This window comes from Opisthocomus hoazin, chromosome 3 (assembly GCF_030867145.1).
Source record: "Opisthocomus hoazin isolate bOpiHoa1 chromosome 3, bOpiHoa1.hap1, whole genome shotgun sequence".
NCBI lineage: Eukaryota > Metazoa > Chordata > Aves > Opisthocomiformes > Opisthocomidae > Opisthocomus > Opisthocomus hoazin.
This window is the reverse complement of record NC_134416.1, coordinates 77,371,861-77,387,543: the sequence shown is the minus strand read 5'-3', so window position 1 is coordinate 77,387,543 and position 15,683 is coordinate 77,371,861. Positions and strand designations below refer to the sequence as shown.

Sequence of the window (15,683 nt, the reverse complement as noted above, 5' to 3'; positions counted from 1 at the left end):
TCATGACCTTAAGATTTAGCAGGGAACCGTTTAGTTTCGTAGCTAAGACAGGAGTGCCCGTTCTGTGAGGTGGGACAGAATGTGGAGGGCCTGACCAGCAGGGTGAGAACTTCCACATCTTCGTGTGCTTGAGAGGTGTTGGCTGGTTGCTTTAGGGATGTGAATAAGGAAATCTGAGTATTTGTTCAGCTGACAGAGCGAGTGGTTAACTTTGTCAATACAACCTTTTGCAAGAAGACCTGTTCCTGCCACAGTAAATGGTAACACATTGCTGCCTGTAGCCATAAGCTTTTAGGGACTACAAAAGTTCTGCACTAGGAGACAGGCTTCTGCTTCACAGTAAATTGCTGTTTTCATGGGGTTGCCTCCCGAGAAAAATTATTTATAGGCATCAGTAGATAGAACGGGTAGACAAGAGAGTGTCATCATAGGCGAGTAATGCAGGATCAGCTGAATCACTTGATGTAGCACATCAGGAAAGACTGAGCAGCACACTGGTGTATGAATAACTTTTGCATCAGTATTAGTGGTTGCCTGCCTTTTTCTTGATGGACTTTACAGCCAGCCCTAATATCAAATTTGTAGTCTTTGAGCTACCACACGCTTTGGACAGTAGAAATGATGGTAGTTGTAGCTGAGAAGAAAGTAAAGTGGAAAAAGGAGGAGCACAAAATCTGGCATTTCTGAAGAGTTAATTGTAGCTTTCACTTGCTTATAACCTATGTAAGATTTTTTGGAAAACTGCTATAATCCTAGGTTAGGTTAGCAGAGCAGAAGGACCAGTGTTGTGGCCTTGAGGGTCACTATGCTTCTCTGGTTCTCCATAGACACAAGGAGAAGGAAGGCACCAATGTGGAAGGACCTTCCATTTTGCACAGAGAAACACTTTACATAGCAGCTGGCTGTATTTATGTTACAAATGACAATTTCCAATCCATGTGGCAATTAAGCTTTTCTTATCACATGGATCCTTCTAAAAAGAAACTATTGCATTTATATGTATATAATAAGTATAAAATACATGTGTAACATATATGTATATGTAAACATATATAATGTTAAATAACCAATGTGAGTGTATATTGTGTGTGTCTATATATAGTATGTGTGTATATAGTTTGTATTCTTGTGATTAATTAGGTAGGTAGAGCTAGAGATTTTCCAGGCTGGTGCCTGAATTAATAACGAACAGAGAAAAATTTAGTATAGCTGAAAGCTTTCGTGTGGCTCTGGTGAAATTACTTAGAGGTGGAAATAATCAGCAGTTGAATTAAGCGAGAGGCCTGATACATACTGGAAAACCTCCATCGTCTGTCAGATGTTTTACAACTGTGATGAATGAGTTTGGATAAATAACGAGAACATGTGTTAAACAAGTTCAGGCCAAGTGTCGCACGGTATGGTAAACAGAAATTGCACTTCAGGAATGTTTGGAAATATAAATGGATGGTAGGTGGTACGTGGAGAGCGCTGGGAGGATAGCCTTTCCTCTGGGGAGGGTAAAAGGAAAACTCTTCTTTTGTGCTTCAAAAATAGCTTTTTGTTGTTGTTACTGTTTTTAACAAATACAGATGTAGAGGTTTGCTGGTACTAAAAAGAAATGTTTGGGTTGTTCAGTTGTTAAGCTGCAGACATGACATTTCGTGCCCATTGCAAACTTGCCTGGAAACTGCCTTGAACCAGCCCAAGACTGAGCCATATAGAAAGAAACCCAATAGCTTGAGTGGCTTTTCATTTAAATTCAGTTTGTTAGGAAAAACTGTTGAAGTGAAGGGGTTGGGGGAAAAAACTTAAGCAGGAAATCAGTCTAAGTGAGGCTGGGAGTGCTCCAGGGCCTGTTTTGCCTGTATCTCTGCAGATGGTGAGAGTGATGAAGAGCTGGTGCCCCAGTGTGCCCTGCCGTTGCTTGGGGAGGCATCAGCAAGCTTTTGTTTCGGAAGCGAAAATCTGTTGCCAGAGCAGTGGGTGGTTTTGTGCACAAGCTTCTCTTATGCTGCTGTGCAGCTGCAGCACCTGCGTGGCTAATGCACTTAAGCAAACTCAGTGATTTCCAAATGCAACTGAGAGAAGCATTTAGCACAGAGGTTTTTATTTGTTGTATTTGTTAGTGGGGGTGAAATGATGGCATTTTTTCTTACTCTTATATCCAGCCATACTCTTGTGGAGTCTCCCAGTATCACACATCTTCTTCCTGGAAAATCTGGGACATTTTTCACCAGTGAAAGTGGGGAAGAAATTCCAAAAATTAAGTTCCCACTTGATGAACGTGTTCTTTTATCACTAATTTCCTGATTTTAATGTGTGTGGCTTTGGGCACCTCCCTTCATCCTGATCATGGTTCTTAGAAAGTGGAGCAGTACCCTGCTTTTTACCTCATTTTTCTAAGGATGTGAAGTACCTAATCTTTGCAGTCTGATCTGCAGGTCAGTAAGAGAGTATGAAGGTGTGTCCCCGCTGCAGGAGAAGCCTTTATATTCACAACATTCTGAGTAGTCATAAAAAATAGCGATTGAAGGACAAATAAATTGCACAGGAGTAAAGGATGGCAGCAGCAGTGCTGTCTTGCAGCCATGTGGGGTATGGCTCCTGAAGCTCGAGACTGCTGGCCCCACTGTGGTGCTACCTCCCTTGCTGGTGTGTTAAGGTTATCAGGGTGCCTGTGCCGTGTCCTTGGGGTGCCTGTTGACACCCCTCTTGCTGTAAGGCACGGTACAGCAGCGATGTGTGGCCACCTGCACCCAACCAGTGCCAGCATGACCCAGGAGATGCCAAGGCACATAGTGCAGCCACGGTAGAAATGCTGGGGAGCGAGTTGTCCAGCAGACGGTGGGGACCTCTGAGCTTCGCTCGGCTGCTGCGTGGAGGCTGGCCACGTGCTTGACCTGGTGTCCGCAAGAGGTGAGATTCATGCATTGGCATGGATTTAGCTAGAGATCTTAGTGATTCTGTTCCAGTTTATTCCTGGGGTTTTCTTTTCCTTTCATGCACCAAAATGGTGCATTTTTCATGTGTCCTAGCAATTTCAGAGTGGTGGGAAACCTGCTGACCCTGAATTACTCTGACATCTGCTAAAAACATATGTGCTACCCTCTGTCCTTCTGCACATCTGATACTTCTTGATTCCCTCTCTGTTTCAAATCACTCTGTTAATTTCTGTTCATTTAACTATATCTTTCAAGTATTCTAAAAAATCATACTTGAAGAACTCTAAAACGCATCAACACATGTGGAAAAAGACAGATGAAGTTATTTGAACAAAGCTGGTTAACTAGCCAAAAGTTTTTGACTGAGATCTTGTCTGCTAGGAACTGTGAGGCTATGACTTAAAGGATTGTTTTTTGCTATGTGACTCTAATAGTAAAGCAAAACCAAGTCTTCATCTCTTTCTCCTCTTTATTCAGTAAAGCCTCAGTTGAATTACTGTGTCTGGGTTTGGGCGGTTAAAGATGTGAATTTGTTAGAGAACGTACACAAGAACAAGAAGGACTGTCGGAGGTTTAGGACAGAGGAGATGCAAGTAAAGAGGCTGTTACATGGAGATGTTGTAAGAGTCCTCAGACAGGGGAGGTCTGAAAATTAAATTAAAAATTGTTTTAGAAATCAATATTATCATCAGTAAATGTAGTGAAACATTAAAATAAATATCGTGAGGATACTGTGGTATTTCCATTGGAATTTTTTGCTTATTCTGTGTTTTAATTCATTTTGGGGGAAAAATCTTATAGAGAAAGCTCCACTGGAGTCAGGTGCCCCCTCTAGAAGCTTTCCATAAGGGATCTTCATGACTGTGTGGCTGATGCTTCTGGATGATGCTGAAGTACAAAAAAATATTAATCTTTAATATATATTGTGTGCCTCGGTCACAGGTGCATCTACTGATTTTCGTATGTGAGGATTCTGTGGTGGATGCTTGGTCTTGGCCTCTCCAAATGGTCAAAAAACCCTCAAAATTGAGTTGTAATCCGTTGTCACCAGCAGCATGGCTCTGAGACTGGAAGGTGTCACACGCCTGTAGGCAATGCAGGTTTAGGTACTTAAAGATGCACTCACCACTGCAAATGCTAGCAGCAGTCTGGGGAGAAGCAGCTTTGTCAGATTTTCACCGTCAGCTGCTGCTGCTGCTGCTCTTTTGCCTTTGCTTTGCTATCAGATGAGTGGTGCATAATTGCTGTCTAAATTTTCAAATTACCTCTGATGAGGTGAAACACATGCTGTTAATTAGGAGGCTGCATCCTCTGAGGTCTGAAGGCTGGTGAATACCCATGCACTTCCTGAGGATGGACTGGGATCACTGGAACAAGCTGGTCTTGGAGGTAGCCTCAGACATATTTTTGGACATCTTATGCAACAGTAAAACTTGGTCTGAACTTGAAGCTCAGGAGCTCATTCATGTTCTTGGCACAAACCTGTGATGTCTTTGTGCTCGGATGTTTTGCCTCATGCCAAGCTGTCAGCACAGATAAGGCATCCGTAATTCTAGGGACAGCAGGTGTGTGCCTAAATAATTTGTCTTTTTTTTTTTTTTTTTTTGGGTGGTAGATAGCTATAATTTGCTTGTTGCTCTTTGTTTACTAATAGTGATTGAGCATGCAGGGGCAGCATGTTGGCACTGTGTTTAAAATGGAATAACACCAGAAAATGCGAATCACGACTAGCATGTTGTTATTAAGTACTTGTAATCCAAGAGGCACTGATGTGCCTGTTCAGGCACAAGTATACAGGTCAGCAATTCAGAGACCTAGCTGTAAACTGAAACAAATGTTAAGGATTGGCCTCAACATACATTTTTTTATGATTATTATTTAGCCTCAGATTCGTTACAGTAATCTCTAAAGAAAGCAGTAAGTTCTTCTATATTATTTTCTTTTCTAGCGATTTTCCCTGGCCCCATTCTCCTGAATTATGTAACCTATATTTTAGTATAACAACTAGTTTCCTACTGTATTACTCTCTAAGGAACAATTTTGCATTAGTGGGGGGATGAACAAGATGACCTCTTCAGTCTTTTCCGTCACCACTTGCTGTAATATGGTGCTGTAATATTTGACCTTGTTACGCAGCCTTTTCCCTTCTGTAACCCTTTGACTTTTACAGAAGAGCAGTCACAGCGTTTTCTGGACATGCAGAAGTGCCCTCCTTTGAAGTTATCAACGCAAAGTACTATTTCCTGCACTTCAGAACAAAAGAGCATAATAGTGCCTTTTGCATTGCAGTGGAGAGGACCTGTATAAATAAATCATCACAGGGAAGTACACTACGGTGCCTGTTCCATAGCTGGGATGAAAAGGCTGAAGAGGCAAAAGATCTTTATTTTGTTAGTGTGCTGGCAAGACTGTAACTTTCGTGTGTGCCTTTCTAGTGTTGCTTTTTATTTCAAGGAAGGAAGGAAGACTGAGCTTCTCGAGCAGTTTGTTCTAGATCTGAGCTGTGTCTGTGGACCTACACAGTGTTTTTTCCAACAGCAGGCTTTCCCCATGTGTCCAGAGTTACCAGTACATATCAGACTGGATGGGAAATATAACTGTAAAGGGGAATTCTGTATTCTGGCTTGCAAAATCAGAAAGGATACATGTGAGAGAAGCAATTGGGAAGTGGAAAGAAAAGGTGTGGCAATATTCAAGTGGTAAGTGGATTCAGAGATGCCTTGCTCTTCCAGTTTGTTTGTAGCTTTCAGCTCATAGAGGGCAGCAAATGTTTTTTGTGGCATTGGCCTGGCAATAATTTCCCCGGCTCCAGTCTGACCCTGAAAGCAGTTCTAAAAAAGAATTTTTTTGCAGTGAACACTCCCTGCATTTTCTGTATCTCTCCAGAGACAACTAATTTATAAAGCCTGGGGTTTTTTAATTATTGAGATGCTTGAGCCATTCAAGTATCTTGGGGTTGTTTCTGCCGCTTTCTGTGCAGTTAGGTGATTCCTTGTTGACTCTGGGTTTTAATGTCCTGTTCTAATTTTTACTTCATAAGTAAATCCTCCTGTTGTGCTCTTCTGCTTTTGGGCTTTTTTATTACTTACGTCCTTGTTTCCACAGCAGTGGTAGAGAACAACTAAGACAGGTTTCTGTAGTATAGAGTTGGGAAAACAGTAGCAAACACAGAGGTATAAAACTACAGGAAAAAGTACTAGCCCTTTCTGCCAGCCAGCTTCATCTGACACTCAGGCCACATCGGCTTAAATGTCCTTCTTTCACTTGCCTAGGAGTAAGCGGGGCCTTAATATACTAAGTAAGTTAGAAGTGGAAATAGCAAAAGGTTGTTTTGACACCATCAGTTTGTAAGATCTTAGCATAACACAGTGCAACATACAGAGAGTGCCAGCTTTCATCACTATAAGCCTCAGGATCCAGCAGATGCAGGTTTTCTTCTGCACTTAACTATATAAACACCTGCTGAACTTTAGCATCTCCTTTTAGCATAAATCGTTAGCATTGGTTTGCCACAGTGTGTACAGATAGTGTGACAAATGTGATTCCTAGTTCCATGTGCATGTGGGTGGATCTGTAGGAGCAAAAGGATAGTAATTTAGAGCTTTGTGAAGGGGAAACTCTGGCTAATGGTTTGTCCGTGACACATGGTTTGCTTGAAGCTAAGCAGAATAAATGTGAGCTTGGTAGAAATGATCAGAAGGAGAGATTAGTTTAGACCTGTTAGGTTCCCAGAGTGGAGTATGGTGAAGACTGGAAAGTCCCTTCTACCAGCTGTATGTGTAAAAGCCAAATCTCACTGAATTGCTTGGATGTTGCTGTAGTTTATCTGTATGTTGATAGTGGATCTCAGGCATCAACTAAAACCTTGGAACCAAGGCTGAGGGACTCTCCAGGACGTTCAGGAATGATTTGTTCAGAAGGAAAAGGATCTACCCTGAAAGGATGATTTACCTCTCTCCCTTTTACACAAAGATTCAGCTTCTCACTCCAGCTTTCCATGCTTCTGAATTCTTAAGTTTGGTTCTCTGTAGGTGATCATTCAAGCGTTACTGCTTTGCTTACGCGTTATTGTTTTGCTCTTAGTGGCACTCCAGATCTTCATGTCTCCTGCTATCTGTTCTCCCTCTTACAGACTCCCCTCTGCTCTTCTGTGCTTTGTTTTGCATGGTTTCTCTATTGCTGCGTGTCTCTGATTCCTCATCCTCAAGGTGATCGCTTTGCTGCTCAGTCCTCTGGAGTTTTCTTATTTTTACTCCTTTTCCTGCCAATGACTGTATCTCATTTCACATCTCTTGGAAATACAGGAGCAAGAATCGGGATATGCTTCACGGGGAGGACACTTGCACCTGGAAGAGTGGACGCATTTGTTGCTGAATTTAAATGTATAATTGTTCTTGGGATGACAGTTTTATGTTAACTCCCTTGTGATAGAACTTAGGACATTTGGCACTTCAGAGAAACATTCAGAACAGGTTAGCTCCAATACTTTTTCCCCAAGTGGGGTTTCTACACTGTGGGAAGCCAGGGGGCTGTTTCTGCTGGTGGCTTCTCGCAGCGGTGGGAAAGCAGGCTTCTGCCCTTGCAGAGGCTGGAAACTCCGTAAGCGCCAGCATACAAAATTGCTCTGAAGAGATGCCCGTATCGGGTATTTTTCATTCCAAGTGGAGATCCTGATGTGGAGTTCTCCCTGCTTGCCTGTCCCAACCCGTGGGCTGGCTCCCTGGGGTTTGCAGGTGGCTCTTTGCACCCTCTGCTTTAAGCCTCTGCCAGCGTGACTTCAGGGCATGGCGTAGGAAAGGATATCCAAGTCTGTTTTGTGGCTTTCCCTCCTCCCGCTCCCCGCCTGCGGGTCCTTCACAGAGGAAGGGAATAAGGATGCAGGCATGAAGGGGAGCTCTTCTCATATGCAGGCGTAAGAGGATCCTCTCCCCACAAAGGATCCCCTGCTCGCTGAGGGGACCCACTGTCCCGGATAATTAGCTAAGCAGCTGCTGTGTGTCTGAATGGAAAGGAGGGGAGGGAGGTTTTGCTCTGATGGGGAGACAGGGCAGCATTCCTCAGAGGCAGCCTGCACATTCCTCCGAAGCAGCCGGCGCTGACAGTGACGTGGGCTTGGCGTTGCGTGGCCAGGCTTCCTGAAATTCGTATGCAGCCACTTGCTTGTCCTTGGGTCCTTCAATATGGGAAAACTCCTTGCCCTCACTGAGTGCTAATGATTTATCCCTGGATCAGTCGGAGAATATATAGCTGGAGTTCACGTGTGACGTGTTGTGCTAATTAATGCGTAACGAACTATTTGCGGAGAGAAAATAAGATCAAATTTGGAGAAAAAAGGAAGATTTGTAGTGTGCAAAACGAAGTAACCTCAGCAGCAATTGTGTTAGTGCAATAGTGGGCGATGTGCTTGTGAATGAATCCCTTCTCTGAGTACTTTCTAGGGGGTCTGGGAGGAAAAGTAGAGTGCCTTGTCTGGCCAACACATTTATGACTAGCTTTTGTGGACAATAGCAAAACTAAAAAGAGAAGCCTATTCGTGGCACAGGACCAGGTCTTTTCTTAGAGGACTGCTTTGATTTGTTGGACATACAATGAAAAACTGGCACAGTGCACTAATTAGTTTTATATATAGTTGTTTTATAGATCTGCAGCACTATGTGTATCTGTGGGCCCACTCGAGTAACCCGGTGAAGTCTGCCGGGCTGTTTCCGGAAGCCTGTTTGTAGGATTGGACCTGTGTGCCTGACTTCTCGCTGTGCTACTCAAATTTTTTATCTAGTTTAGTAGTTATGGAAATTCATTCAGGTAGAATAACATCCATTTAAAACTGGAATAGTGTAGTAATAGATTTGGAAATGTGGTACTTGGCATTTGCAGAAAGAGGTTTTTTTACTGCTATAAACATTTTTCTTTGTTCTTTCATTCTTTTCCTCTCATCAGTGCTGGTGGAAACCTAGACAGTTCATTTAAATTCTGTAAGACTCTTACTGTTACTTCTATCACTAATACTTCTTCCTAGTGAACATTTAAATAGTGTTTTATTCATTGTTGCAGGGACAAGAACTAAGTTTTTAGTTTCTAAGTACTAGCCACTTTGCTTGTGGAAGCCGGAGAATATTGCTGCTTCTGTCCCATGCTAGAACTTTAGAAATGAATGGAAGGAAATGTTTTGAATGTCGTTTAATTAGATGTGCTCCAGGTACCCTGCTAATGTAATCAAATGTGGAGTTAATCTCCCTTTTATGTTTTTGTAAGGAAAGGAGCTTCGTCTTGAAATTATAGTTTAAAGAAAAGAGGCATGTATGGGAGATGTGGAGGTCATTCAGGCAGCAGCAAGTGAAGCAGAGCAACTCCCATTTGTGCTCAGCCAGATGTTCACGAGCCTTTGCCAATAGCTCAAAAGGCTGATGCTACATAAATTACTATATCCAAGGGACTAATTCAATGGGTGTGATGGAAGAGGAAGGGAGGAGGATGGTACCGTGTCAGTCAGAGGTCAGGTGTAACACATGGGACTGAACCAAGCAATATTCAGTGAGTTCTGATTTTTCTTTTATTATTGTGGATTGAAAACATTCATTTTCCCATAGAAAGCAGAAGAAAAGTCAGTACTTTCATTAAAAATATAAAGACCAATTATTATTTTCTTTCAAAAGTCCCTTTTCCCATGTAGTTGAAAGAGTTGAATACCCCATGAAATTTGAGCCTCTGATGGTCGTCTTTGAAAATATAGAATCCCCTTTGAAAGCTACCAGTGGTCCAATAAAATAAAGGTCTTTAAAGGCTTCTCTTCCTTTCTGAAAATATGCTGATTGCAAACCAAACTGCCTCTCCTCCACTGCCACGTTTGTACCAAATTCACCTAGAGAAATCCCTTTTCACCTAGCATCAGTTCTCTTGTTTTCCTCTGTAGGAGGGTTATTTTTACAAAAGTAAAAGCAAACAAAAACCCGGAGTGACATATAATGGTTTTCTTTTAGAGTATGAAAGTGCTGCCATTGCAAGGAAATAGGCGCTTGTAAGTTTCTGCCTCTGGTCCACCAGTATCAGGAGCCCGGTTATCTGTGGCGCTCTGCCTGTAGAAAGAAGTGGTGAGCTAAGGGGATCTCTTTGTCTTTGAACAATAGACACCTACTCGTTATGATGTGAAGGATGATTTGACAAACGTGACCCTTGCTTGTTACAGAAAGGTAGATAAAACTGAAGCCCACACCAGGGCTATCAGATGGTTTCAAGAGTTGACTCTGATTTGGGATGTTTGAGGTCAGCAGTGGTAATGCTTTTTAATGTTTCAGGATATTCTACCGTCTACAGATAAAAAGCAGGGTTTCAAGGTTAATGAAGCACTGACTCAGCATCCCAAACAGTATTGCTCAATCAGTGGGAAGCCCATGGAAGGACAGAGTGCCTTTGCTTTCATAAAATAAAGAAATAAGCAGTGCCCTCTAGCGTTAGTTAACATCAGAGGGATCCACCGTGAGAATTTTCTATCATCTGCAATTAAATCTCTTTCACAGCCGCAGATGCAGCTCTTTATTTCTTGAAGAAAAGTAGTAAAAAAGAACTGCAATAGGATGACTGATCACGACATAACTCAGAAATTCAAGTGTTAATAGCTAGATATAGTCAGATGTCTCAAACTCTCTGCCCTGTTTTATCTTCTCTCATCTTGAAGTGTATGAGCGTTGCATGTCTCCAACCTGTGTCTGACCCGGGGAAGGATGGGAAATGTGTTTTACCTAAGGGCCAGTGACTCATGAAGCTTCAGGGAGAGGTATAGCAGTGAGTGTTCCTGCTTGAAGTTCGGAGGTTCTGTTTCTGGCAGAAAGCAGCCCTGGTGTACGTATTCAAGCTTATCTACAACACATTATAACAAGGTGGTGAGCAGGTAGGTTTTTTGGGCTGTCCTTGGAGCACCTCAGAATTTTTTGGTTCTGGTGATAGCAGCAGGTTGTTTATCTGTTTTTTTTTTTTATGCTGTTTGAAAGACGTAGGCATCATTTGTTTCAGTTAAAGACAACTCTGTCAGGGATGCACCATGGGAATTATAGTCACCTCTGTGCTTTAACGTGGGAGGGTATTTCTCAGTCGGTTTAAAAGAGGGCAACTCTTTAAACTGATATTGTAAACCAGCAGGCATCAAAAAGCACTTGCTATCTGGTTGCTGAATCATCTTCAGTGTGAAAACATCATAAGCAAAGTGTCTTTCCCTCTCTGTTTTTTTTAGTTGGATTTTTCTACCATAGAAAAAGAGCTTACAGGTGATTATTGCCTTTCAGTTTCTGCTGATGCATTTTCATAGCCTTGGTTGCAGTCTGGGGCTTGTGGGACAAGCCCCGAGGTCCTTGTGGTGTTAACATTACTGTTGACAAATGGGGATCCTGTAGGGCCTTGAGAGCATCTTACAGAGCATCCTTGCGCTGTAATCTAGTGTATGCATTTATCGTTTTCTGAAGAACAGCATACAGAAATACAATAAAAGTACAAGCTTTTATATGGTGGCCTCTGCTGTACCTTGGCTTACGCAGGCTTTCTTACCTTGGATGAGGTTTGCCCTGGACTGTGATTTTCTAAACCAAAACATCTTCTGTTGTGACAGGACTCTGAGGAGTGACCGCCTCGCTTTCCTCCTTGGGTTGTGCTCCATGAATGTTTCTGATGGCTGCCAGCACTGTGAGAACTGGAAGCCAAGACTCACGTAGACAGACAGTGTACTGCCCATGCGTAAGAGAATCAGGTGAAGAGGTTAGGAACTTGCATTTCTGAGCAGATTCAACAAGATTAGCTCCACGTGAGGAGAGATCTGCCCATCTACATTGTCTCTGTGTAGACTGCTGCGCTCTGGTAGTAGCTGTCAGAAAGGAGATGACTTAACCTGGGCTGTCGCTTCTCAGAAGGGGTGTCAGACCAGTTCAAGTGTTTGCGATACATGCTGCTGTCCTGTTGCCGCTGCTGTTGCCAAACTTGATACTTCCAGTAGTTACTGATTCTTCAGCTCTAACGATAGACCCATTTTGGAACTGCAGTGAATAACTTCTGTCCTCTTTTGCTAGATGCGAGCAGGGAGACCATTGTTTGTGCTGATTGCCAAGGATGATGATACGCTCAGTGAAAAGACCAAGAAGAAAAAAGTTTGACATTGTTCCTCTGAGACATACCAAAAATCTGCATGCACCAATGAAAGCAACCAGCGTTATGGTATCATAACAATGGTTCGTTAGGACTTTACCCGGGGCCGGGATGATGATTGTTCCTGTTTTAGACCAAGACCGACAGATGGCATTTGTTAGTGCATTGATATTTATGTACAAAGTTGCCAACACTTTAAGAAGTGGTGCCTCTCTCAATTAAGATGATAATATACTGCCTTGTTTGGAGGGATTCTGCTCATAATGATGCTGGTGAATTATGAATAGAGGGAAATTAGTAATAACAAATGCCAGATGGAGGTATCTTTCAAAGAGGAATATTTTGTGTAATATGGCATGTAAAGCTGACAGACCGGGTCTTAAAAGACTGTTATTATTCTTTAAGCTTTCCTGACAAAATTACCCTTTATCCTGCCAAGAAATGTAGTTTCACATGCCGACGCGTTTTGAAGTGAGACTAATTAAAGTATACCTCTAAGTTTATGGCTTGACGTGAGATCTGTTCCTCCAGTGTTTTGTCAGGAATCTATAAACAGTGCAAGGAAGGACACAACTTATAACATCAATAGTTTTGCCAGTTCTGCACGTTCTGCCTTTGAAATCAGAGGCAATTAGGGATGAACAAAACTACTTTCAAAGTTTACAAAAAAAAAAAGTGTAAGTTTTGCTGAAATTTTACTTCACTTTTTTCCTTTGGTTGAAGATGACTGTTGGGAATAAGAAATGTTTTTCAAACATTAAAACCTGCCTTCTGTGATTGAAGTAAAAAATGATTGCTGAGTTATAAACACATTGAATCCTCAAATGGTAGGCCTTTTTTGTCGCTTCGTGAGAGATGGAAATAAAATCTAATTCAATTTTGTAGTGTAAAGTAGTAATTAAAAGAGAAATAGACGAGGAAAAGTAAGAAATAAAACTTTGAGGTTTGGTATTTCATTTTCACATAAGAATATGCCCACTCCATGGGCATTCCAACTTTGATCTAATGACCTGCTGACCGCTGTCCATTGCAGAGGAGATCCTTTCACGATGATCTATGGGTGAGGCAATGTGTATCGTGACAGGTGACTGAAGATTTGATTTTGCTTTGTAGTTTGTCCTCAGATTGTATTAGTGTAATAAAATTCAGTTTAGGACTGTAGACGTGTTGAATATAGTCCATCTCTGTCGGACATGCCAAACATAGTCGGCCAGGAAGACTTGAAGAGCGTACCTTCTGCTCCATCCACGCAGAGTCACAAATCGCTTCCAAATACACAATAGTAAACCTGAGATGAGTAGTCCAAGGCTTCTTCCAAAGCCACAACCGTTGTGGCAGGGTTCAGAAAGATAGCAGAGGAGTTGCTTTTGTCTTCTTTAAATTATTTCTATGAGTATGCATTAGTAGGGGAATAAATGAAGTAATGTATTTCAGTATTGGACGATGAAAAGAAGGCTTCTGCCTGATTTAGAAAAAGATCAAGATCAGTTTTCATGAGAATAAAACACTGTTTTGAATTATGCTTAGAACAGACTGTCCGACTATTTCTGGTATTAACATTCATTGCCATTGCAGAAAGGATTTAACAATAGAAAGATGAGAACATGAGAAAAGAATGTCTACAAGGAAGGCAGTCAAGGATGGGATTCAGTGGCTCTAACTTTGATAACAAAAGCAAAGAGCGCTCTCAGTTGAGTCTTTTGAGACTAATCTGATACTTTCAATAAACCCTAAATTTACCTTAATGCAGAAAGAGCAGTATTTCTACATATTTTCGAAAGCATTGTTTCTCACTGATCTTGTTGAAGCTATTGTGAATGTACCTGGAAGATGCCATCTGAAGTTACGGACAACTAAACCCGAGTTTTACTTGTACTTTTTATTGAATGAGTCTTGTATATATAAAAAACAAAATTGCTTTCTCTAACAGCAGTCAACATAATGGGAAGTGGGTGCTATGACTCTTTCACTCCAACTCTTCTGAAATCTGTACTATTTTTTTGCCATGTTGTCAGTTTTGTTTATGCTGAAGTTCCTCCTGTTGTCTTTTTTATTCCCAGAAAAACTTTACAATTCCAATGGACGGGAGCTGAGACGGGCACTTTTCTCCTTGAAACAAATATTTCAGGTGAGCAAATAATGGCTGTCCGTTCTGTGATTTGAACATGAATTAAATGTCTTTTTTTAATGTAGGGAATAACTTATAGTTTCTGGCAAAAGAGACTTTTAAGACTCATTTGTAATGTACAATTAGCAAATTTCTTTATAGAGTCTTTTCTCTTTATGGTCTGCAAGCCTTCCCCTGTTCCTTCAGTCTGTCAGAAGGCAGGGTCAGATGTGCAGTAATGGCAGAGTTAGTGGTTGGAACCTGCCAAGAAAGGAGAGAAGAAGATTGGGACTCTTAGATGAAAATTTAGGCTGCTCATTAGACAGTGGTATAGTTCTGTATTGAGAAAGCTTGGGAAGCGGATGTGGAAAGAGGAGCTAGGAAAACATGGCTTGAGGTGATGGCCCAGCATTGGCCTGATAATTGACAGATAGACTAGGTTTAAGCCACATGAAAACCTGAAAAAGGATGTGAGAGACATGGCACCTGATCTGATGAGGAACCAAGATCTCCTGGGAGAGCTGTGAAGTTATTAGAATTTAGATTGAGATAAGAGGAAGTGATTTACTGATTAGCTGAAAAGATACTTCAGAGAGCTGAGAAGGATATGGTAGTGACTCATGTCACTCCAATCTTCAAAAAGGGCAAGAAGGAGGACCCAGGGAACTACAGGCCGGTCAGCCTCACCTCCATCCCGGGAAAGGTGATGGAGCAGCTTATCCTGGAGGCCATCATGAAGCAAGTGGAAGAAAAGAAGGTTATCAGGAGTAGTCAGCATGGATTCACCAAAGGGAAATCATGCCTGACCAATCTGATAGCTTTCTACGATGACATGACTGGCTGGGTAGACGAAGGGAGAGCCGTGGATGTTGTCTACCTTGACGTCAGCAAGGCTTTCGACACAGTCTCCCATGATATCCTCCTGGGGAAGCTGAGGAAGTGTGGGCTGGATGAGTGGTCGGTGAAGTGGATAGAGAACTGGCTGAATGGCAGAACTCAGAGGGTTGTCATCAGCGGCGCTGAGTCTAGTTGGAGGCTGGTAACTAGTGGTGACCCCCAGGGGTCAGTACTGGGCCCAGTCTTGTTTAACTTCTTCATCAACGACCTGGATGAAGAGTTAGAATGTACCCTCAGCAAGTTTGCTGATGACACCAAACTGGGAGGTGTGGTAGATACACCAGAAGGCTGTGCTGCCATTCAGCGTGACCTGGATAGGCTGGAAAGTTGGGCAGAGAGGAACCTGATGAGGTTCAACAAGGGCAAGTGCAGGGTCCTGCATCTGGGGAGGAACAACCTCATGCACCAGTACAGGCTTGGGGTGGACCTGCTGGAGAGCAGCTCTGTGGAGAGGGACCTGGGTATCCTGGTGGACGACAGGTTAACCATGAGCCAGCAGTGTGCCCTGGCTGCCAAGAAAGCCAATGGGATCCTGGGGTGCATCAAGAAGAGTGCGGCCAGCAGGACGAGGGAGGTTCTCCTTCCCCTCTACACTGCCCTGGTGAGGCCTCATCTGGAGTACTGTGTCC

At 42.5% G+C, this 15,683-nt stretch overlaps 1 protein-coding gene across 8 annotated transcripts in view; it reads left to right on the top strand.

Moving 5' to 3' along the window:
• FHOD3 (formin homology 2 domain containing 3) overlaps positions 1–15,683 on the top strand; it is a 403,764-nt gene that overhangs the window by 166,030 nt on the left and 222,051 nt on the right. For all 8 annotated transcript variants that reach the window (XM_075416738.1, XM_075416737.1, XM_075416736.1 and 5 more), the window contains exon 4: positions 14,111–14,178. In XM_075416738.1, the coding sequence (XP_075272853.1) occupies positions 14,111–14,178 (68 nt within the window). The remainder of the gene's footprint in view (positions 1–14,110; positions 14,179–15,683) is intronic.